General features: G+C 38.4%; 1 protein-coding gene across 3 annotated transcripts; it reads right to left on the reverse strand.

Moving 5' to 3' along the window:
- Positions 1–2,897: 2,897 nt before the first annotated feature.
- On the reverse strand, positions 2,898–17,644 carry MSANTD4 (Myb/SANT DNA binding domain containing 4 with coiled-coils). Of its 3 annotated transcripts, none has more exons than XM_004427380.3 (3): positions 17,557–17,644; positions 5,808–6,427; positions 2,898–5,135 (listed from the first exon to the last, which is right to left on the reverse strand). In XM_004427380.3, exons 2-3 carry the CDS (start codon positions 6,267–6,269, stop codon positions 4,560–4,562), a joined length of 1,038 nt encoding a protein of 345 aa, XP_004427437.1. In that variant the 5' UTR covers positions 6,270–6,427; positions 17,557–17,644; the 3' UTR covers positions 2,898–4,559. The 3 variants fall into 3 exon arrangements, with proteins under 3 accessions (XP_004427437.1, XP_087289768.1, XP_087289767.1); XM_087433642.1 differs by having other exon boundaries at positions 17,612–17,626; XM_087433641.1 differs by lacking the exon at positions 17,557–17,644 and adding an exon at positions 17,266–17,389.
- Positions 17,645–25,786: the final 8,142 nt, after the last annotated feature.

Here is a 25,786-nt window from a genome sequence, read left to right on the forward strand (position 1 = left end):
CTACGCGTGAAATTGGAGGAGGCTGATCTGGGGCATCAGAAGGAGCAAAGTAGGACTTGATCAACAACTTAACTAGGTTGAAGGAGGCAAAGGATTAGAAGACATCACTAAGATTTCCAACCAAAGAACCTGGTACACATGGTGCCACTGCAGAGGGAAGATGATTTGCAGATGTGACAGAAGGGAGTTGACGAATATGGTTCTGGCACGCATCAAGTACTTGAGAAAACAGCAAAACATACAGAGTGAGAGGTCTTACGACAATTGGAAATACAGGTTTATAGTTCAGTTCAAATGTTGGAACTGGAAATTTAGATTTGAAAAGAATTGACACTAGAGTAGTGTCAATTAACCTATTAATTGTTTTAAAGATGAATGGGTCACAGAAAAATAAATGGTTAATAATAAAAGGTGTGTCCTGATGAAACTCATTATGAAGGTTCTTCTCAGAATATATTTATCAAAATTCAAATTTTATAATCATCGTCATTTCTCATTTCTTCCTGGTCTCAGTTCAAACAGCATGGTCTCAATGCTTCTGTCTACAGTAGTGAATTAATCTCCTGAGATTTCAGCAACCAATTTATCTTTCTTTTTTTCCCCAAGAAGATATGTTCTTCTTCAGTTGTCTTCCAGCTATACATAAGCTAAATCCTTTTTGATATGCATTGAAGGAAATTTTCAAAGTGATACATTTGACAGTCCTCATCCGGCTTTTAATTAAGGCACTGCACAAAACATCACCTGGTATGTATGTATATAAAGGATCACCACAAAGCATCAGGTCAAAAAGAAGTTAGAGGTCAAAAAAGGAAATAGGCGGTTAGGATTGTGGGCGATTTAGAAGGTATAACTTCAGGTTTGAGGATAGTGACTAGAAAGCCTTGACAAATTAAAAGTAACATATTTAAAAAATTAAATTTACTTTTGGGGAAGTATAATGTTAAAGCAAATGTAGAGCAACCCAGTGAAACTAATTTTGAGTTCAAAAGAAAATAAGTTAAGGACAGAGAGGTAGGAAAAGGCAGCTATTAATTTAAAATAAAATATTCTGGAAGCACTATCATCTGCTTTTATATTCAGGATAGAAGTGACAAAGCATGAAGAGGTAGAAAAATGAAAAGAGAAGAGAAGCAAAGAAAATAAAATGGACAAATTAGGTAGAAAATGGAAGAAGTGAAGCAAGAATTCTCTTCAATTACAAAGACTAAAGCGTTTAATTTACAAGAAAAAGCCTGAGAGAACACTTTATTTCTTTTTCTGCGAACTTATGGCCCCTTCCTTCTTCTAAATCAGCATCCTTACAAAAGGGATGGGAAGGTGTTCCTTAAGACCAGCATGACCATACAATTTAATGTCCATATCAGGGTATTTCTGTCTAGGACAAATGCTAAACCAGATAGGCTACCAAGACCACTGGTGTAATCAGGAGAATCCTAGGCAAACCAGAATGGGGGTGTAGCAGATTGGTTGCAAAAATGGCCACAATTCCTCACCCTTCCTTGTATCCCCATCTTGTGCAGAACAACTTCACAGCTCCCCATGTCAAGAGGTGGACTTTATTCCCCACCTCTTGACTCTGGCCTGGCCTTGTGATTTGTTTTGGCCAATGTGGTATAGCAGAAGTGAAGTGCCAGTTCTGAGCCTTGGCCTCAAGACACCTTGAGCATCTCTGCTTTCTCTCTTGAACTCCTGCCATCCCCATTAAAAGAAGCCCAAGCTAGCCCGTTAGAGGATCAAACACCATGAGGAGAGCTGAGGTACCCCCAGCCAATATCCAGTTAACCTCCCCAGAAGCTGAACCACCTAGCCAACCTGCAGATAACTATGAGAACTCAGCCAAGATCAGAACCACCCAAATGAACTCAGCCATTCCCCTAAAATCGTGAGCAACATGAACCATCAAGTTTTAGAGTGGTTTGTCACACAGCGATACTTAACTGAGATGACTCACTCCAAGTGTGCCTACCACTTCAGAAATGCAGCAATGAAGTTTTCTACCAGAGTGAACCAACCCAATCCATCTACACCTGGGGCAGGGTTACAAGGCTCTTCAACCAAAGCCCTACAAGATATTAAGCTGCTTCTTCTTCTTTCCTTTCTTTTTGCTGAGGAAGGTTCACTCTGAGCTAACATCTATTGCCAATCTTCCTCTACTTTGTATGTGAGCCACCGCCACAGCATGGCCACTGATAGATGAGCGGTGTAGGTCCGCATCCAGCAAACCCAGACCGCTGAAGTGGAGCACACCGAACTTAACCACTAGACCACCAGGGCTGGCCCTCCCTTTTTTTTTTTTTTTTAAGTCTCTTACTTTTAGGAACTTAGGAGTGCTCCATCCAAAAATAATATTGGCTATCTTCATGCTTACTTCTAGGAAATTAAAATCTACTGATCTTAAAGCTAATACTAATATACCTTGCATTTAATGGTTTACATACCATTTTATTAAAAGAAAAAAAAAACTATGAAGCATAGGCAGAGCAGGTATCATTATGCCCCATTTTACAAATGAGGAAATCATATCACAGGGCAAGTTAAATGACTCACAAGTAGTAAGTGGCAAAGCTATACTTGTCACTACATCCACGAACTTTCACTATTCCTCCTTAGAGCTCTTATGCTAAAATCTTGAGTCAGTATTGATATATAATTTTTCAAGTATTCAGTTAATTAAATCAATGAGGCACTGTTTCCTTTCTTATGCAAGTAGGAATAATATGACTTGGCTTAAGGGCTGTTTTGAGGAGCAGATAACGTATGAAAAGCACATAGTACAACGCCTAACACAAATGTTGGGCCCCCTGCTCCCACTCACCACGATAAGGCTCTCTTCCAGGCTTGATAACCTCAACTCTCATAGCACTGAGCATCACTTGAAATGATAAACTTTCAGATAGTTAGTATAGGCAAATTTTATTTCTACAGTAGAAGCATTTATTTCAGTTATAGAAAAATAACACTATTTCAAAGTCAAGGTAACTAAGCAGAAGTATACTTTTTCCTTGTATACCCATTCTCAAATAACACATATGGTTTCAAGATATTCTTAAATTAACAAGGAACAAATGCAGAATCAAGGTAGTATCTGTCAATAGAAGAGATGTATTAAAGCTACGTGTCAGCCCTGGAAATCAGAAAATACAAAGTGATTTCGTGCAGTGATTCTCAACTTTAGTGTGCATTAGAATCACCTGGACTGTGGAAAAAGCACCTTCAGGGGACTGAAGGCAAATCACCAGGTTAAGCAAGCCCTTGGTGTCAGAATAAATACCGAAGGGACTGAAGATACAAACTTTGTTCCTCAGGGAGGGACAAAGACAAAATACACCATGACAGATGAGATCAGCCATTTACTCACTGTGTGACTTCTCTGAGCCTCGGATTCAGGAATAATAATACATCTACTCTCAAGAATTGTTCTACAGATTAGGTCAGATAGTGTGCAATAAGTGCTTCTCTAATTCATAACACACAGCTACAATCATTCCCCCCACCCCTGCCCCCACTCCCACTCCCAAATAGCTGCTATTATTTTATTTTAAAAATCAAATAAGAACTCATTTGAGTTCAAGGTCATGGACTACTGGTACCATTTTTACATTGGTACCATTTTTACTAGCTTCAACCAATCACTTACATTAAGATTTCAGTACATGGTTGAAATGAAAATTTTTGTATCTAAACTAAAACAAAGAATTCAAAGAAGAAAGGGAACTAAAGCTTAAAAAGTGTGCGCTGCTTCTAAAGCATCAATAGCTAGATGAATGAACTGCTTTTCAAAGTGACCTACTTTAGACAATCTCGGACATTCCCTGTATTGTTTTCTGAATCTCAGGTTATTTATAGATGGAAACATGGGAATAAAATATCTATAATCTTCATCACTTCCTATATTCAATACACTACACAGTAATGTTTCATAGCTAAAGTTTTTGGTCATTTAAGTAACTACTCACATAAATATCTGAGGTTTTAATACTCTGAAACTATAAAACAAAGCTATAGAGTGCACAGTCAGGCTAGGATAGGGTTTCTCAACCTCAGCAATATTGACATTTTGGGTTGGTTAACTCTTTTTTGTGGGAGGCTGTCCTGTGCACTGTAGGATGTAGACATCCCTGGCCTCTACCTACTACATGTCAGTAGCAACCCACCCCACTTCCCAGTTTTGACAACCAAAAATGTCTCCAGACATTGCCAAATGTTTTCTGAGGCCCCAAATCACCCACCAGTTGAGAACCACTGAGCTAGAATTTTACATAGACATAATTGTAAACTCTGAGTGCACAGATTATACAAGACTCTGTAATTTTACAAATTTAAAGAGTACAGTACAATAGTTTCTGCTATACTGGTATGTTAGGGCATATTGTTTTTATATAATATACTACTTAAGCATACAGTTACCCACATAGAACTATCTTTTTCCTATTGAAAACACTGACATTAAACAGGAAAAAAAAAAACACAGCTAATCCTGCAACCATTTTTATATGACCTGATATAGAGAAAAACCTATGGTTTACCAACATTTGCTAAATGGAGACCTAGATCAATCACTGTAAGTGTCCTTCCTTCTGAATGCGAAGTCTCTCCTTCTCTACTTGTAAGCGTTCCTTTTCAATCTGCAGCTTCTCCGATTCAAATTTCAAAAACTGCAGCCTGTCTTTTTCCAGTTGCAAGCGTTCTCTCTCAAGTTTTAACTTCTCCGTTTCTATGTCCTGTGGCTGAAGCGTGGACTTTTCTCCTTGACCGAGTTCATTCTCCACTGACGGTTTCTCTGCATTCACCATCTGTAACCTCAACCTCTCTCTCTCAATCTGCAGCCGCTCCTTCTCCAGCTGAAGCCGCTCGTGCTCCAGGTCTAAATGCCGCAGCCTCTCCTTCTCGATCTGCAAGCGTTCCTTTTCTACCTGCAGTCTTTCGGCCTCGATATCCAGTCGCCGTTTTTCCAACTCGAGCTTCTGCTTCTCTATGTTTACAAGCAAATGGGGCTCATCATATGCAGACCTAGAGGGTGTTGAGTTCAGAGTAAAAAACTCATCAATATGGGGGAAATCAGGAAGCTCATTTTCCCTCCTGGAATCTGGTATGACTGATGACAGCATTTCTTCTTCCTCCTCAATCTCAAACTAAAAGAAAAGAGAAAAGCAATTTTCAGTATTTCTTTCTACTTCATGGTTACTAATTTCTCTAAACATTTCCTAAAAGCTTTTTGTATTGTTTGAGCACACAAAACCATTTACTTTGAATTTTGAAAAATATGTACAATGAATTACTTGATGTCACTAATATAAATAATTGAGAGAAGTACATTTAGGTGAAAAGAGAGAGATTAATGTTATGAACAGGAAAAAATGGAATGACTTTGTTACGTACTATTTTTAAGTTAGCTTGAAAATCTGGGAACTTCTTACCTGTTCTGAACTATAATAAACTACCACATCAGAATTAAGAAATAAGGGCCGGCCCCGTGGCTTAGCGGTTGGGTGCACGCGCTCTGCTACTGGCGGCCCAGGGTTCAATCCCGATCCGGGTGCGCACCGACACACCGCTTCTCCCGCCATGCTTAGGCCGCGTCCCACATGCAGCAACTAGAAGGATGTGCAACTATGACAGGCAACTATCTACTGGGACTTTGGGGAAAAAAAGGAGGAGGATTGGCAATAGATGTTAGCTCAGAGCCGGTCTTCCTCAGCAAGAAGAGGAGGATTAGCACGGATGTTAGCTCAGGGCTGATCTTCCTCCCAAAAAAAAAAAAAAGAATTAAGAAATAAAAAGAGGGTTCACAGGCTAATACTCACTTCAGGACTCTGGGGATCTCTTTCTTCCTCTTCCACTTTGACCTCAGTTAAGGATCCACCTGCATCCCTGAAATCTGCCACATTTTGCCAATCAAAATTTGCATCATTTCGGAATCCAATCTTTTCGTCTATCTCTTCAGTGAGAGAGTCATCTAAATCGGACGTGGGAAGGGGAAACCCTGAACCAACCAGCTTGATGTTCGCCTTCATCCTCTTTCTCTTCATAAGTGCTCGCCAGTCAAGGTACCTTCGTTTCACTTCCGTCCCCGTCCTCTGCTCTCCTTCTCCTACAGCATTCACACACTGTGCAATCTCCTCCCAGGCCATTCGCTTCATCACGTTAATTGTTGTATTGAGCTGCTTGGAAAAAATGACTTCTTTCCTTTTTGTAATTTCTTTCAAAAGGGTCTGAGTTTCTTGAACACTGAAATTGCTTTTCCTTTTCCTTTTCAACTGCTTCATTTTTCTAACTTAAATGCAGTTTTTACAGTAAGAGAAGACGTGAAAAAAATTTGAGGAAAGCTACAAAGTACAAAAATCAAGAGCAATCCCTTGTTGGGACTTTGTTTAAATCAGAGTTTTCCATTCATCTAGTAGCACAGGCAGGCTAGGCTCTTTTCCTAAAGAGAAAAAAGTAAAAATCAATCAACCTGCAACTTCTGTAATGTACTTCAACTCAATAAGCCAGATACATTAAAAAAAAACAAACCTCTAAATATGGCTCAAAATTGCCTACATTTCTCTGTCTCTGCCAGCACCACCATAGTCCAAGCTACCATCTTCTCTCACCCGGGCTGCTGTACAGATCCTAACTAATCGCCAGTATTCACTCCTGACCCACTCCCAACTTCTCCCGCTCCTTCTCCCACTCTACTCTCCCCAAGTCACCCTCTCTACTCCAACTACACTGGCCTCTTTCAGTCACCCATTCTCATCAAACTCTTTCCCTGTTGAGGGACTTTGTACACGCTGTTCCCTCTGCCTAGAAATGGATTGCTCCCTCCTTGGCCTACTTTTTTTTTTTTTTGTGAGGAAGATCAGCCCTGAGCTAACATCCATGGCAATCCTCCTCTTTTTGCTGAGGAAGACTGGCCCTGGGCTAACATCTGTGCTGATCTTCCTCCACTTTATGTGGGACGCCGCCACAGCACAGCCTGACAAGCAGTGCGTGGGTGCGCGCCCGCGCCCAGGATCTGAATCCGGGCCGCCAGCAGCAGAACGCGCACACTTAACCACTACGCCACAGGGCTGGCCCCCCTTCTTGGCCTACTTAATCTCTGCTTATCCTTCAGCTCCCAGATTAGATACCTGTTCCACAGTGAAGCCTTTCTTGACAAGTCAAATTACTCTAACGGAAGCTTTGAATACACACTTTTGTTGACACTTTTCCTTGTCTAAATGTTACACTCGTGCTAATACACAGCTAAAAGTCTGTCTCTTCCCCACTTCACTAGAAGTTTCATGAGGGCAGGAATGTTTCTGCTCACTATCATCTCCCCAAGGCCTAGTAGAGTTTCTGGCACATGGCAGACACCATTAATACTTTTTGAATGAATGAATGAGTCAATTTGCCAAAATGACTACTAGTTTGAGATATCAAAAAGAAAAGAAATTTATCTCTGTAGAATAATTTTAGAGGAACAGTGAAAGGCTGGGCTACGAAATCAATAAAATTCAGAAACAAATTTGAAACAGTGTAATCTGATCAAAAAAATGACAACTGCTTGTATTTTACTACTTCTCAAATTAAATCTACATAGAAATTCTAAGCGTGGAATAAAATTTCCTGAAACAATGAAAATATTGTAAGGATACAACAAAATTAAAGGAGTAATATAAAAGTGGCAAGGATTTTTCTCAGCTACCCTACCTAATTAATCAATTTTAAAAAATCACCAATTAGGGGCTGGCCCAGGGGCATAGTGGTTAAGTTCTCATGCTCCACTTCAGCGGCCCAGGGTTCGCAGGTTTGGATCCCGGACACAGACCTATACACTGCTTATCAAGCCATGCTGTGGCAGACGTCCCACGTATAAAGTAGAGGAAGATGGGCATGGATGTTAACCCAGGGCCAGTCTTCCTCAGCAAAAAGAGAAGGATTGGCAACAGATGTTACCTCACGGCTAATCTCCCTCACCAAAAAAAATAAAATAAATTTTTAAAAAATCACCAATTAAAATAGAAAAAAATAATTTAGAATTCCTAAACCTTGCAAAGACTAACGCACTTTTCATGGTTTGCCATTGTATTTCTGTCCCTCAGTGCTCACCATATGCTCCCCTTCTCTCAAACTAAACCACCTAAACAAAAGCTCCTCAAACCAAACAAAACAAGGTCGGATGGTATATTTCTTTCTAATTGATGCTTTTAATTATTTGCCTTTCTTGGAAGAATTTCTCAGTAATTTGTAATATTACGGGCCATTTTAACTGCAGAACTGAAGACCATGATATAGGCAAGTAACTGTACTTGGAGTCTCCATGAAATAAATTTAAAATATTCATGTGGCAAAATTTTAATATAAATTCGGAGGGAGAAAGATCCTCTTGTAAACATTTCTTTTAGATGGATGCAAGACAGAATGTTTCTCCAATTTCCAGAAGACAGTATTTCCACTCACATACTGTCATAGCATCAAAGAGGATGTACTTGAAACTTGTTAGAAAGGTAAGCTTTTCAGGCCTCACCCCAGACCAGTTGAATCAGGAACTCTAGGGGTAGGGCCTAGCAATCAATGTTTCAGTAAGCCCTCTAGATGATCCTATTGCATGCTAAGGTTTGAGAACCACTGTGCTAGACCCACATCAGTAAAACAAATGCTTCACACACCTGACTCCCTTGCATACCTTGACTTCAAGTCTTAGCAAAGTGCATCCGATTGGCAAAATCTAAAGCACTTCCAAAATCCTCATTACAATGGAGCTGGGAAATGTAGTTTTTCTGTTATCTAGCCTTTGCATTATGGAAAGGCACACTAGGAAGTTGGAAAAGATGTTGAGTGAGTCTCTTCCTTGGAAAAGAGATTTTACAAGTATGTACCGGAGAGGGAAAGGCTCAGAAAGAGTAAGGGATATATTCACAAACCATGTTTTCTGACTTCTAATTCACTCACTGATCACTCACTACAGAGCTGACTTTTCCTCCCCTTACAAAATGAAGGCAAGATGAGATTGCGAGGGTCCCTTCCAGCTCTTTCACCGTATGATCATAAACACTTCCTGCCAATATTTAGAAAAAATACCAAAGATCCATTAAGTTCCGTGTCCTATCATTTAATCCCCACCAGAGCAGTGAATGTGAGATACCAGCATTTCTATTTATAAAACAAGATTTAGAGAAGTTAAATAAATAATTTGCACACTACACGGCTAGTTAAATGACAGAACTTATATCCAGGTTCCCTTATGTCACATCTCCTTCCACTTGATTAGCAGCTTGTGATAGCTAAATCTTAGAAATACGTTGGCTAAGGTAAACTTTCGAGATGCCTTTTAGTAGAAGATTTTCAAAAAGAGCAGACTTACCTATGTAGAAGGTTTAAAGTTCTATAGATAGGCAGAAAAACTCTTCAAAGCTTCAACCAGTTATGTTTCACTCTACCAGTTTCTTAAATACTTTAATATTCGCCAGTTTAAAGTTTTTATTAGTGTGAAAAACATTTCTCTGGTAATTGACAATACAAATAGTATCTTCTACTGAAGCAAAAATATATCAATTGAGTAAGGCTAATGAAATTTAATCAGAAAATGCACAAGTCTTTTCTATCATTGTTTGAGCTTTTTCTGTTTAGGACTTAAAAGTGGATGCAGATTCCTTATTTCTAAACTCTAATAAAAAAGTATTTTTTTTATTATGATTTCACTAAACGTTTATGCAATTTCTCCATTTCAAGTTCCCAGTAATCTTTGTTCCACTGACTTTGTATGTATCTAATAACATCACCAAAAATATGCCCATCACTACATCTTTTTGTTTCTAATCATTCGTGTGGAATAACCATCTCCTAAACTGCCACTTGCTGCTGAAATGGAGGTTAGAGAGAACTAAAAACTCAAAAGAGCAGAAAATGAACTCTCAAGAAATCATTGTCAATTTCACACACCCACAAAAAGGGCAAAGCACGCAAAAACTAAAAAAGATTGCAAGCAAAGTATTTCTAAAGTAGACTTCCAAAACTTCTCAAGAGACATTTAATAATAAAATTGCAATCCACTAAATTGGAATGGATAATCAGTGGCAGCACTTCTGATCTTGTTCTAGGCAAACACTGCCCTTATTATAGTCAAATACAATCCTCTTGTCACTAGAACATAAGCAAATGTATTCATAAATCATCATCAAAAGAGGCAGTGTGTATAGTGGTTTTGAGCACAAATTCTGCAGTCAGACTGCCCGGGTTGGAACCCCAGATCTGCCACTTCCTAGCTGTGTAGCCTTAGCTGCTTAACCTCCCTAGGTGCGATTTCATTTGTAAAATAAGATCACTTCACAGAGATACAGTGAGGATTGAAGGATTTAGTAAAATACCAAGAATAGTTCCCGGCCTACACTAAGCAAGTTAAGTAAGTTTGCTATTATTGCATCAAAGGCAAAATCTAGATAATTTTGCCAAAGGAAACAGAAAGGTCACAAATATTGGTATTGTTCTAGTTCTAAGTCAAGTGGTAGGTATATGGGTCTTTATTATTATGCTTCATAACATATATGCTACATTAGGGGTGTGTTGGAGCCTGCTGGTGTGAGCTGGCAAAAGTCAACTGTGCACATCTCTTCCCAACTCCACATTCAGAAATGTCATGTTGGGAGCTGGAAACTGGCCAAGATGGCAGTATTTACAACACAGAAATGGACAAATGTTACAAACTAGAACTCTTTTTTTTGAGTGGTCAGGTAATAGGTTAACTGGCACACTTACAGTTACTTTATTTTTGCATATTTAAAATATTATCTGATAAAAATTAAGGAAATGGAATGTTTTAACATTTGATCCTAAGTCTGTTTAGTGAACATTCTAGAAGCCTTGTAATTTTAGAGGATCACATTTAATTAGCACTCTGGCCTAACATTCCTTATGTCATTCAAGTTATCAAATGGGCTGGGCAAGTATTCTGTTTTCCTCTAGTGGCAACTGAAGAATACTTATGAGGTACCATATTTATACGCCACATAAAAAAGAACTGAAGCAAACTGACTTAGACATCATTAAAGCAGCCCAAATACGATTCTCCTTAGTCCCTACGTTGTAGCACACTTCAAAGAATTAGTGAAGTCAAAACTTCAGTTTTGGCGTTTTCCTTCCTCTACCATTTGCTCCACCACTCTGAGGATCTGGGAGATGGTAGTGCACCTGCTTCAAAGGCAGTGTCTTCAGTACAAACACTGTGCCTCACAAATAGAAGGAGGTAAAATATAACTTAGAATAAGAAGGTGATGGGAGGATGGGAAAAGGAGTAGAAAATGAAACAGAAAATAACTCAAGGTAGGTAAGCTAGCAAAACTGAAACTTCTGTGGGCAAAGCATATGTTTAAAAGAAAAAGGCAGGGGCCAGCCTGGTGGTGTAGCAGTTAAGTTTGTGCCCTCCACTTCGGCGGCCTTGAGTTCTCCAGTTCGGATACTGGGCATGGACCTATGCACCACTCATCAAGCCATGCTGAGGCGGCGTCCTACACAGAGCAACTAGAAGAATGTACAACTATGACATACAACTATCTACTGGGGCTTTGGGGAGAAAAAAGGAAAAAACGAGGAAGATTGGCGACAGATGTTAGCTCAGGGCCAATCTTCCTCAAATGAATGAATAAATAAATAAAAAAGAAAAGAATTTCATTAAAAAAAAAAAAGCATGATCTTCTCCACTGAAACCTGTTCAGTCTTCCAAATTGGAAGGAATCCCTTCTCTGAGTTACCATCATATACTCTTTATAAAAAAAAAAAGAAAGAAAAAGGCAGCCCAAGTCAATATCGGCAAGAAGCAATTTATAAGATTAAGAGACTTTAGATAAACCACCCACCCTATAACTATGCCAAAGAACATAACAGTTAACAAGTTATACAAAATTCTGATAAGAAAATTTTAAGTAAACAGGCTGTGTTACTACTTAGGCAGTATGGACGAATGATGAGCAAGTTATCAAAGACATATTTAAAACAGAATCAGCAGGTTAGATGTCCTTAAAAACAGAACAGAGAGCTAAGCTTACATAAAATTCCATAACAAATTAAATATTTACAATATATTAAGGATGACCTTTTGTTTCCAAAGATATAGAATGTTTCAGACTATTTAAATAGCGTCTTGAACTTAAAAAGCACTATCATATTTTTAAGGTACAAGCACAGCAAAAATACAAATATTCATTAATAGAGGATTGGATGAATAAAATATGACAGCCAAATAATGGGATATATGCAGTCAATGCCATATTAGAGTATGAATAAGGTTTAGCACAACGTTATTCCTGTGTAAATGCTAGAGTTAATGCAAGCCAACAAAATTGGAAAGGAAATGTATATGTATGTCTATGGGTGTGTGTGCACTCAAAAAAGCTCAATTTTCAACTTAGAAACATTTATAGACAGAATATGCTATGTTCTACATCAGGTTCCCTCACTCTGTCCACCACTAATCACTAGCTCTAGGGATCACATGGACAGTCATTTCTGTCTCAGCCATATAGCCGTTTGTTAGCCAAGAGCATATTTGTTTTATTTTACTTTGAGGTGATTAACATTATGTTAAAAATATACTTAATGAGAGATTTTTATTATGGAAAACTACATTTTTTTAAAGTCCCATAAACCCAATCCCCACAAATCTCTACTGACCTGAAAAAAAGCAAAATACACATATATGGTTAGAACACCTAAATAAAGGTACAAAATGAAGTGAAAATCTCTCTCCACCACCAATATAACTAATATTAATAATTCTTGATTCTTTCCAGAAAATCATGTTTATAATAGCATCTATGTATTTAACACATATCATGTATTACACAAAATTACATGAATACATATTAATTCCACTCACACACATTAAAAAGCAGTCACTGTTGAAAATGTTGAGATGTAAAACTATAAAAAAGTGAAAGAGAATTAACTGAAAATAGAAAAATGAGATGTATATGAATGATTCTAAAGGACAAAGGAAGAGACGAAGAGGGAATCATAAATGTAAAAACTTACCAGCCTCTACAATAAAAAGTAATCAACAAGAGATGAAGAAAAATTATGAAATTGAAAAAAATTCTGAAGATGTTGCTAGAGCAGGGTCTCGCAAACTCTGTGTATGTGAATCGCCTGGAGTCTTGTTAAAATGAGATTCTGACTCAGTAGGCCTGGAGTGGGGCCAGCGACTCTACATTTCTGACCAACTCCCAAATGATGCTGATGCTGCCTGTGCTTGGACTACGCCTCGAGTAGTGATGGCCTACACTAGAGCAGCACTTTCCAACAGAAATACGTGATCCACACATGTAATTTAAAATTTGCTAGTAGCCACAGTAGAGCAAAATAAAACAAAAAAAGGTGGAATTATTTTTAACATATTTTATTTAACCCTATATATTCAATATATTATTATTTCAGTACATAATCAATATAAAAATTTTTAATGAGGGAGTTTCCATTCTTGTTTTTTCCACTAAATCTTGAGTCTAGCATGTATTTTACAGTTAGAGTACATCTCATTTTGTACTAGTCATACGTCAAGAACTCAAGACACATTAGTGCAGGTCTATAGCACAAAGAAATCACCTAGGGGATTTTTAAAAACACCTATAACCAGTCCCTATCTCTGACCAATTAAAATAATCTTTGGAATTGGACCAGGCATTGGGAGTTTAAAAAGCTCTCCAGTAATCTTAAGCATTCTTACCACACACACACACACACACACACACACACACACAAAGTTAACTATGCGAGGTGATGGATGTTAATTATCTCAATATTGGTAATCATTCCACAATGTATTATGTATATCAAATCATCATGTTGTACACTTTAAATAGATACAATTATATTTGGGAATTATTCCTCAATAAAGTTTAAAAAAAAATCTCTCCAGGTGATGCTCATTTGCAGTCAGGCTTGAGAAGCACCCTGCTAGAGAGTCAGTGTTAAAATTACTTACTCAAATGGGTACAGAGAGGCAAGGTGGAGTGCTAATGCTGCTAAGAAATTTCCCTTCAGACATCATTAAGGAAAGGCCTCGTCTGCCACAAAAGACTTAAAAATCTAGATGAAGCTGGTCTCTTTTTGGAAAAATATGCCCAGTAGAATGTTATGTTGGATAGAAGAATATGCCTAATTTTAAGGACCAACTCACACTCCTACTTGTTGGAAACACATCAAAGGAATACAAGGTAAGTCAACTGAGACTTAAGAAGAGAGGTACTGCTCTCGTTTGAGAATCAATCTTATAAGTACAATGTCTTTGGACACCTACCCATATCTTTATTAGAAAGAATTAGGACTGAGTTGGGAGCATACATCAGGAACACCCATTATTAAATTAAGTAAGTAATTAAGACACATTGCTTCATTCCACAAATACGTAATGAGTGCTTAAAACCTTTCAAAGTCTTTCCATAGACTCTCAGAGGTAAATTTACTCTTTCTCTCTCCCTATTACAAACCCTATTTGAGCCCTACCTATATCTTCATATCTGCCTTTGCCAGTCTTATCTGTCACCTCCAATTCTAACCACCAACCTACTTTCCCAATCTACCCTCTCCAGCATACACAGTACCAATCATTCTGAAATTCCTCTAAATTCTAGATCAGCACTGTCCAAATAAAAATATAATGAAAGTCACATATATAATTTTAAATCCTCTAGTAGCCCCATTAGAAAAATAAGGAAAAACAGCCAAAAATTAAGACATATTTTATTTAACCTAATATATCAAAATATCATTCCAATACATAATCAATATAAAAAACTGAGATATTTTACATTCCTTTTTTGTACTGTCTTCAAAATCCAGTGGGCATTTTATACTACATTTTACAACTCAATTTTGACTAGCCCCTCTTCAAGTGTTCAATAGCAATATATGGTTCTTAGCTACTGTATTGAACAACACAGTTCTAGCTTTCTTGATCCCTGCCTTAAGACTATCATACATGTATTCCTTTAGTATCCTCCCAACTCCCATGGTCTCTGCTCTTCTGTCTAGCCAATGACTAGCACTCATCCATAGCACTCTGTTTCTCTATTCCTGGATGCCTCCACTGTTCCCATTCATCTAAGTCTAACGTCCTTGCTACATACATGTTCCACTATCTGGCTGTACTATAATGACTTATTTTACCTTAGGAGCAATAAGGGATCAAAGACGAATAAATTAATCTTGCTATCAAATAATTTACTATCTAGTAAAACATATACGAATTAAAACAATTACATAAAAAATTTATAATGGAGACTGTTAACTGAAAGTTGTGCATAGAGACTACCTAGGGTTGTATGTTAATTCCACCACTTACTAGCTCTGTGATCTTAAGCAAATTACTTAACCTTTTAAACTTATTTCCTCATTTATAAACAGGAAAAATAATAGAATAATACTCCTGATGTTTTGAGGATTAAATGAGATAATATAATTAAGAAGCTTACAATGCCTAAGATATAGTAAGCCCTCAACAAATCTCAGCTATTCTCCATTTCCCACTACAGTGGCTGGGCACAGTACGTGAATATTTCTTTACTGAATGAATAATGTGAATATATGAAAAGTGCAACAAGAAAAGTACTAAAAAATACCCTCGGTTTTCAGAAGAAGAAGAAATCTTTGATGGGATCAAGGAAGGTTGTGAGAAGGAATTAGCATTTGATTTGGGTCTTATAAAACAAATAGACTAATGAAGGACAGCAATAAAGGGGAGAAGTAAAAGGATAATTAAAGCTAGAAAACTAGGTTGGGGCCAAATGTCAGCAAATTTTTAATGCTGACTTAGTAAGACTATACTTTGCTAAAAAACTTACTGCAAGAGACAAATATAACTGTGAAAGTTCACACATTTTTGAAACTCAAGCTGGTTACATTTATATGGAGGCAATGTTACTGTAATAATATACAAACTATAATATATAAAATATGATTGTAGTTGTCAAGAGAATCCTAATTTATGCAGATAATCATCATCAGATTTTGCTGCTCTTAGAATCTGAGATCAATTTAGTAACTGGATTGTGGTAAATTTCTTGGCACATGGCAGAAATAACAGGCCTCTTAACACTCTGCCTGAATCGATATATTTTTAAATTTTGGCAGCAGTTGTTATTTGCATGTTCTATTTCTTACCAACAATTTGTAACTCCATACCTCTATCTTACAAAAGTAGTATTCCTTTGTTCCTAACTGTTCTATGTTAACGCTGATGAACTATTTCAATAAAAAAATGCACTTTAACACACATTTTTAACCTCACTGAAATTGATATTGGCATGTATCTTGGATTTCCAGTCAGTCATGGCTTAATTGTGTGAAAACTTTTGACACCTTCTGATTAATGTAAGAAAGTACCAAAATCAATGCATGTTAAGTTGAAATTTGGTAGCTATGCTTGCAGGGATAGAAGCTATGTCTCCAGGAATGGGTTTTTTTTTGTCCTCTCCTTTACATTTTGGTACTCATATAACAGATCTTGGGTTTTCTGTTATCCATTACCCAGAAATATGCTCAAATATTTATTGAGCTTCTATGTGGCAGGCACATATTCTTGTTGCTGGGGATATAATACCTCATAAAATGTGAAAAGTTGCCATTTTAGAGGTCAAATACTATCCCTTTTATAGTGTTTGTCTTCCCTATCTTTACAGAAGGGTATTCAGCAGTTGCAACCTCTAAAAATTCATAGGTCTTCCATGCCCAATCACAAAGAAGAGCCATTTTCTTGAAAACGTGTCTCATAATCATTCTTTACCGGTTGGAAATAGGTATGATAAGCAGTTCACTTACATAATCCTGTTAAGATGATGTACTCCCAATGGCAATATTATAACGAGGCAATTTTTTTCAAGGACTAACCCTTGAGAATGAAGCTCCTAAATATTGCGTACTAAGACAGAATTAAAGGATATGACGATACTCAGGCAGTAAATTCTGAGTCCGAAAAAATTATTAGGTAAATTGATTAGGCTGTTCAAGAAGCAAAGCATCACAAAATCTACAAACTTCCCCTAACCCCCACCCCAAGCCTCTTTAAAGTTTCCCCCACCCGACCCCGCCCCCATATTCTTATAGGAATTTACTTCCCTGCCAGATAGGATGCTCTTCTCTATAACTTGTGGTAGGTAAATAAAGTTTACTTAAGGGTCGCCTGGTATCAGATTAATAAAGTACTTCTGCCTCCCTCCCCACCGTCTCCTGTGGGACCGCCCGCGCCCCTGAGAAGAATCGGGGAGGACTGAATTCCCGGGAGGCCACCCAGGAGCGAGGGGCGCGCACCTGACTCGGCCACAGCGCAGCGACTTCACCTAGTGGGTGACGGGACAACCAGGAAGGAGATTCCTCTCTCTAGATACTAAAGTGAAGCGCCAACAGGGTGCCCGGAAACTTCCGCAGCCTTGTTTCAGCGGCTTGGGCCCTCCACACCCTCCCCGCTCAGGCAGCCGCGACCGGTACTTCTCCCGAGCGACGCAGTCCCCACGCCGCAGAGCCAAGGCCAAAGCCGGCAGCAGGGGGACAGCCACCTGCCGATGACCCTGCTGGGACCCTCCCCGCTGCGAGGGCACCCACCGTCCACGGAGCCTCCGCCTCCCTAAGCCGCCTCCTCCGGGACAGAACCGCTCACCTGCGACCCCGGCGGCACCTCCGCCCGGTCGCCTCTAAGGGGGGCTAGGAAAAAAGATGCTTCATTGATTCCCCGCCCACCGACTCCGCCCGCCCCCCTGCCGCCACCCATTGGCTGGCGCGGCTGCCGCTCGTTTGATGCTGCTCGTCCATTGGTCTGGAGGTTATTGCCATTCTGGCTGAGGGCCCGCCCCAGGTCTGGCCTCACAATGGGAATCGAGTCCCAAACCGGTTCCGGGTTAATACCCTGGAATTCCGCCCCCTTGTGATTCGCGGCCTCCCGCTCTGCGCTCAGTCTTTGGCGCGCGGCTCTGTCAGTCAAGTGGACTCTAAGAAAGGATTGGTCCCTAGCGATCAGCCAGCTGCGGTGTTCCGCCTGTTTGGGACACTGGCCGCTCCATCTCCAAACTCTACTCCTGTCCTTGACCCTCACCTGTTAAAAGGGCAAAGAGAAAGTGGGACCCTTGCGTTGCCCCAGCCAGTCCCTAGGCCAGCATCACTTCTGCGACCTAGTTTGGCCTGAACCATTCCTCTGAGACTGCCCGTGCCAAAGGTCACCGGTGATTTCCTTGTGGCTAAATCTAGGTGTCGCTTCTCAGTCCTTGTCTTACTTGACTCCTCAAAAAACGTTTGACTTGCTGACCATTTCTTCATTTTTTTTCGTAATATATGCTTCTCCTGGTTTTCCTCCCTCCTGGTGCTCTTCTCTCTCCTCCTTTGTAGTTGCCTCTTTCGCTGCCTTCTCAAGTTCTCCTGTTACTAATGGGTCTGTCTTCCCATTGCCTTTGTTCAGGCCTCTATTGAGATCCTGAATTACATCAGTAGCTCCTTACTGGTCTCTCAGTATCCTGCCAGCCCGACTGTAGTCCATTCTTCACACTGTAGCCAAGACGGGGTCCTCAAGTTCTTTGGTGGAATCACACTCATCTTATGATAAAGTACAAACTCTTTGCAAGCTGTCTTCTGCTTTTCCCTCAGGCTCCATCTTTCATCAACATTCCCCCTCTTCCCTCTTCCTTCTTCCTTACCCCAATTCCTTTGCTTCTTTCAGTTCGTGGACTGGACCGTGGCCTTGGGACTTAGTTTGCATAGTTTCCACCTGGAAAGATTTCTCCCTGCCGCTTCCTTGCTGTGCTCAGAATTCCTTTTGGAAGTTACTTTCTGAAGGAAGCCTTCCTTTCTCTCCCTTCACCCTACCTCCACTTCCAAGTTGTCCCTCTAATGTAGGTTTGCCAGATAAAAGACAGGATGCTCAGCTAAATTTGAAGTTCAGATAAGTAACAAATAATTCTTAGCATAAGTATGTCCCAAGCTGTATTCGGCATCTTATATTTCTATTTGCTAAATCGGGCAACCCACTCCAGCACGCTCCCATGACAGTCGGTAACCTTTCCTCTGACAGCTCTTACGCGTCTTCCTCGTGGGGGGGTCTTTCTTGTTCACTGCTGTAATTTCTTTGCCTAGCACACACCCTAGAATATAATAGACACTCAGAAGAGATTTGGTAAATAAATAATGGAATATTCTGGATTAATGGTGAATCTTTGCTGGATATTCATGGAGGAACTCTCTTCCATAAAATGGGAAGTACTTATGAAATACGCTGTTTAAAATGTAAAGATCAGTTTAGGGCCGGCCCCGTGGCTTAGCGGTTAAGTGCACGCGCTCCGCTACTGGCGGCCCGGGTTCGGATCCCGGGCGTGCACCGACACACCGCTTCTCCGGCCATGCTGACGCCACGTCCCACATGCAGCAACTAGAAGGATGTTCAGCTATGACATACAACTATCTACTGGGGCTTTGGGGGGGAAAAAATAAATAAATAAAATAAATAAACATGTTTAAAAAAAATGTAAAGATCAGCTTAATCTTTCAGATTTTTACTTATGACTTTGTGAAAGAAACATGTCTATACTTTTGCCTAAGTAGAACAAAAAACCTTTCATTGTTTTTGGAAAAATATGAGAACTTGTATTTTATAATTTTGGGTTTTGTTTGTGGTGGATGTTTTTTGAGTGAGTGCAGTGAGAAGGTAAGAGCTATCCATCCCCATTATGACCAGACACTTTCTCTTTGTCCCGTTTCAGAGTCTGTCCACCACTTGAACCTATTCATTTATTTCAGTAACAGGCATAACGCTTAGGATGAGTCAGTAAGTATTAAGAACCCTCTGCTTTCATATCATGAACTCCTTAAGCCTTCTCCAATTAACCTTAGTCTTCTTGCTAATTGCAAGACCTTTTCTGGATAACCTCACTATTTTTTCTCAGCTATATCTCATCTGAGTGGATGTGGACCAACGAGGGAGAGATTGAAAGTATCCCAAAATGCCTAGTATTAACACCCCATTACCAACCTGATCCTCTGTTTACTGATTTGATTTTTGTTAATATTATTTGCAGGCTAGAGATTTGACCCAAAGGTACTTACACACTTATTCGAGAACTGAGCTGTCCAACTGCAGTAGCCACTAGCCAGATGAGCCCTTGAAATGTGGCTAATACAACCAAATAACTGAATTTTAATTGTATTTAATTTTAATTAATTTTAATTTAAAAACTGATACTCAATTCAGTGACTGGATAACTTCTAAGTATGTTTGGAAAACTTGAGTTATGTGGATCTACTCTTTCAACTGTAAATTTTTTGAAATCTAAATACACATTGAGTGTTTTTGATAAAAAATTAGCATCTGAATTGAGATGTGCTGTAAGTGTAAAATATACACAGGATTTCAAAGATTTAGAATAAAAATGTAAAATGTTTCATTGAAAATTTTTATATTGATTATAAGTTGAAATTATCATATTTTGCGTAATTGGGTTAAGGAAAATATATTATTAAAATTAATTTTATCTGTGATTTTTTTTTTCTTTTTAAAATGAGGCTAATAGGAAATTTAAACTTATGCATGGGGTTTGCATTATATTTCTGTTAGACAATGCTGTTTTAAACTGTGCCTGGCCACAGCTTATTAAAAGTCTCAGTATGAGAATATAATAGCTAACTAAAATATTTCTATTTCATTCTTTGGTATTTAACCAGAGGAAAATAAAAAAATCACTTTTCCCATCTTTTCCCCAAATGCAGTTTAGCTAAGAAAAAAATAACGCAGAGAACACATTATAGCCTATGTTACATACCAACAATTACACTTAACTGTAGCGTGCTGTTTTCAACCTCTATTTTTGCCTTTGCACATCCTGTTTCCTCTTCCTTTGCACATATCCTGCTTTCCTCCTTGTCTTGTCCTTATGACATACTCTTATTCTCCTTTAAAACCTGCTCTTCTCTGACAATTTTAGAACAGATCAACTCTTTTTTTTCATATGAGTTTTACGCTTATGCATGTTCTATTTAGATATCATACTGTATTGCTGTTACTTTTACGTTTTCATCTCCAGCACCTAGCACATTACCTGGCACTTAGGCTGGCAGAAATATATTTGATGAAATGAACTGAACACTGACAAGATAAAACTCACTCTATTTTGTCCTCTGTGGTGTTCCATCAAATGGCTTGCAATTTTCATCATCCATCGGGTAAATTATAATGGTTTGTAAAATGGCACGGAAAACTTTTCACCAGACAAGTTCCTGTTTCTAAAAAATTTACATTGAATGGAAAGCCAGTATAGTTCCTATAGAAATTGTTGCAATTATTTTCCTTTAGATTGTTTCCCTTATAACAGGGAAAAATAGGAAATGCTAGAACATGAGCTACTTAAAAATGGTAATCATTAGAGAAAAAGGTAGAGATGGCAGATTTTAGTTTCAAAGATCGGTCTGGTATCAAGGTTTGAGAACTCAAATGGGTCCTGGCATTCCAACCAGCATCAAGTGTGGTTAGGTTACCATTTTTGTTTATGGTGGGAGGTTTGGTCTCTACTGAAATAGCCTATGAAATAGTATGGGCCAGCGGTTATTAGGAAAATCATTAACAATACTTCAAGAAATCTTCTACTCCAGTGCACCTATACGTTGAGTTGCCCATGGAAGAAACAGATCAATTGCAAATCTATTCTTGCAGTTTGGAATGTGTGCCCTAGTGACTTTCTATTTGGAAGTCATTTTTTAAAATCACTTTTTGGGGACTGTCCCGGTGGCGCAAGCGGTTAAGTGTGTGCGCTCTGCTGCAGCGGCCCGGGGTTCACCAGTTCGGATCCTGGGCACGCACTGACGCACTGCTTGGCAAGCCATGCTGTGGCGGCGTCCCATATAAAGTGGAGGAAGACAGGCACAGATCTTAGCCCAGGTCCAGTCTTCCTCAGCAAAAAAAAAGAGGAGGCTTGGCAGATGTTAGCACAGGGCTGATCTCCTCACAAAAAATAAATAAAAATAAAATCACTTTGGTATGTATACACTTTTGGTTTCTCTCTCCTGTTTGGCAGTCAAAGAGGCCTCTTGTTGAATAACAATTTTAACACCTGTTTCTTTGAATCCCCTGCAGAATGAGTTTTATTTATGCAAAATAGCTTATATTTTAAATCAGCCCATCCCAGATACATCCTGAATATTTAGTGAAAATTGATCTAGCCTTTTTTGCATGATGTATCAACAGAAAAACATGCATAAATTTGATTTTAATAGTAAAGATTCATCATACTGTTTTCTCAGTTTGAGAAATTACTGTGACTTTTTGTAACCTCTTTGTTATGTTTATGCACGTGCATTCTTGAGTTCCTTTTATAAGTTCCTTTTATAAAAATTGTGCAGATTTTTGGAATTGGGAGCTTTTCATTCACCGGCCAGTTCTCTCTCCTCAACTGCTTTAAAAATAAGTATTGAATACTATTCTGTGCCAAGCACTGATCTAAGGGCTTCATATACATTAATCTATTTATTATAATAACCCTATGTGGAAGTCTACTAGTATTCCTCATATTTTTTAGATGAGGAAACTGAGGCAAAATGCTGTTAAGTATCTTTCCAAGCTTGCATAGTTAGTAAGTGGCAGAAATGAAGTTTAAACCCAGATGGTCTGTTCACTTAAACCCCAAGCTGTACCATCACTCAAAATGGATGTGATTGCTACCTGCAAGGAGATTGCTTTACAGGTGGCCAAAATATTTGAAAAGATTTTAGTGGAGTAGGGAGACAATAAAACTCCCTCTACAGAACACTGTCTTTTTCCTAACATTTGTTGGACTGTGTTGTAAGCCCCTCAAAGGCAGGGATCACGTCACTTGTCTTTTATCCCCCAGCACCTAGCACAGACCTTGCATTCACTGTTTATTCCCAAACAATTTTAGATTTGAGGTTGTGGAATGGATGATGGTCATATAATTCCTTTGAACAGTAGCCTTAGTCAATGAATCTATCATTGGTTAGCAGGCGACTGAAAGCTTTTCTATACCATATTGTCCATGGCTTTTATTTCACTTCTTCACCAATTTTTGTGGAATACCTTCTCCTCAACACCACAGCCTGTATTGTCCATGGGCACATTTGTTCTTGATTTTTTTCCTACTCAGATTATTTGTCTCTGTGGAGTAATAGTGGCTGTGATGAATATACAATAACAATAACACAGATGTAAATAGCATCCTGAGTTGGCCTAGAAAACTTTCCTTTGGTTACTCAACTCATTTAAACTTTTTAAAGACAGGAGCTGTGATTCCTGGCAAGACTTTTTGGGTTGATCAACTATAGAAGCAAGAGAAAAGGCAGAGGGGACATAAAAAGTGGGGAGAAATGCGTTTCACAAGACCTGGAAATAGAGAGTACCTCAAATCTTAACCTATCCCCCATTCCCAAACACACAAACACTGTCTATACACGATTTAACACATTATACCTTTTATATTTGCAACTCTAAGATATGAAAATACAGATTTAAGCCATAGTTAATGAGATGATATGGGGGATCCTGGTGATTAATCTGTTTTCAAAATAATTTCTAACTTCATCAAAAGATAAATCAAAAGACTATTTTATTATCGTACATTTGTTTATAATCTGTATTCTTTCATTCCTGTTCTCAAGATGTTATCTTTCTTATTTCCATTTTACAAAAGAGAAAGCAGGTCTGGAGTGATTTGTGGCTTGTCTAGTCACTAATTAGTGGTCCACTGGAGACCACATCACAAGTCCGCTAGCTCCTGCGCTAGGTTCTCTCTACTATATCGTGTTCTACTTCAGTCATGTTCTGCCACTTCAAATAACATGGTCTTCTGTATCAAATTATTTGACTTCTCAAAAATTTCGTGACTTGAGAAACAAAAGACAAAAAACATAAGACAAGATAGACCTATGTTGTGTCCTTTCCAAATTCCTCCTATTCCCATAATTCGTAGCTAGAAAATATAACAACTACTACACTTGCTGGATGCTTACTAAGCACTAGATGCTAATAAGTACTTTGGAAACAATAACTCTTTAAAGGGTTTACAGTTAGGGAAACTGAGGACATATCACCATTTTATGAAAAAGGAAACTGAGGCTCAGAAGAGTTAAGAGGCTTTCTCAAGATCACGTAGCAAGGAAGTGGTGGAACTAAGAGAGCTCCCTCTGACTCCAGCCCCATGCTTTACCCAACCATTATGAATACTTTTTCTCTGAGCAATAAACAATTTTTTGAAATTACTGTGGAGCTGAATAAACTTTAAGGAATCAATGGCAACAGCTATATAGCTGTTGATAGCCCAGATCGTTGATAACATGTCAGTAACCCCTATAGCATCAGCTATAGGTCATATAAAACATCCTTCTCAGGATTTTTGGCTCTGTCTCTGTTCAGATCCCTCTGTCTACCTTTTAGTACTTTTGGTTCTTTCTTCTTGTACTACTCCTAGCTCAATTACATTATCTCTGACTTTCTTTTTTAATATCCCTTCTTCTATACTGCATTCCAACTACACTCTCCTCTACTTTTCCTTCTAAGTCTCTCCCTATTTTTTTCTCCATTAATCAAAAATGTGTAGCTGAAGTATGTTTCTATACTATTGCATATAATAATTTAATAATAACGTAATAATATTCTGGGTCCTAATCATAAGTTTAAAAGTGGATGAATAGATCATATAACATTTTACACAAAAATCCCTTCAAAACCCCAAGTAGTTTCTTTACTAATTTTTGTGACCCTTAATTGCCATTATTCTACAATTTATTTCTCCTAAAAGGAAACAAAAATATTCTCCTTTATTCATTAATATTTGATGTTAAATTTCATCTCACAAATTAAAGCTATTTTTATATGTTTAAATTACAATGCTGATTTTTAATAACAAAAAATTACTTTTTTCTACTTTCTGAGGTTTTTCCTCTATATTTTTCTACTTTTTAAGCATGCTTTTCAGTTTGATTAAAGTGCAGCAAAGCGTGTCTCATGTCATCTATGTCCTAGTGCTAGAAGACATTCTCATACATCTTGTGCATTAATAATACTGCCCATTCCTCCTTCTTGGGAGGTGAGAGGGGCTTTATTTTAATAGAATTTGGAAATGGTGTCAGAATCCAATGTTTCATTACTATAGCAACAGAGAATAATGGAAAGTCTAAATGTCAAACACATTCATTGTTGCCATAGTGATAATCAGTTGCTTTACCAAATATGTTTACTGTTCCATTCCGGTCGGTTTTTAACATATCTTCATCTATATGAATGCTCTAAAAGGGGGGAAAACTTCAAAATCATTTCAGAAAGAAAAAAGCCCTTCAAGAGATGAAAGCAATTTGTTTCACTGTCCATCCAGAGTCCACAAAAAGGCTATAATGGAAATAGGAATGCTCATTTCTATTCCAAAAAGTATTCTTCCTATTTGTAGTCATGAAAATTGAAGCATGGAGTTTAATACATGTTTGTATTGTCATTTCATGCTATTTCAAACCATTTTTTCTGAGCTTCTGAAAATAGGGAATTCTGCCACGTTGAAATGGAAAACTTTTTCTTTTTAAGCAGTAGCACTTGAGGGCACATGCCTGCCAGACAACTGAGCCCTAGAGAAAGTCATTAAAGCAGGCAATAATTTATTCTAGCCCCTTCAGGTATCTTCCTTTTCCTTTCAGCAGCCTCCTTCCCTTGCTGACAAAACATTCTCATTATAGTAACTCATCAAGGCCCTCCCTAACCCACAACTTACCAGTGACCTTGATTTGTACCTTTTTCTTCCTCTTCCCATAATTATTTCCACGGGACTAAAGCTAGGGAGGACAGGGGCCATGCTTTCTTTCA

The sequence above is a fragment of the Ceratotherium simum genome, chromosome 7 (assembly GCF_057802395.1).
Source record: "Ceratotherium simum simum isolate JZ-2026a chromosome 7, ASM5780239v1, whole genome shotgun sequence".
Lineage (NCBI taxonomy): Eukaryota > Metazoa > Chordata > Mammalia > Perissodactyla > Rhinocerotidae > Ceratotherium > Ceratotherium simum.

Bases quoted from the DNA above. Each gene is read 5' to 3' on its own strand.
- MSANTD4 (XM_004427380.3), bottom strand. From the start codon at position 6,269: ATGAAGCAGTTGAAAAGGAAAAGGAAAAGCAATTTCAGTGTTCAAGAA. The intron at 5,136-5,807 runs GTGAGTATTAGC...CTTTTCTTTTAG, and splicing joins GAGATCCCCAGAGTCCTGAA to TTTGAGATTGAGGAGGAAGA.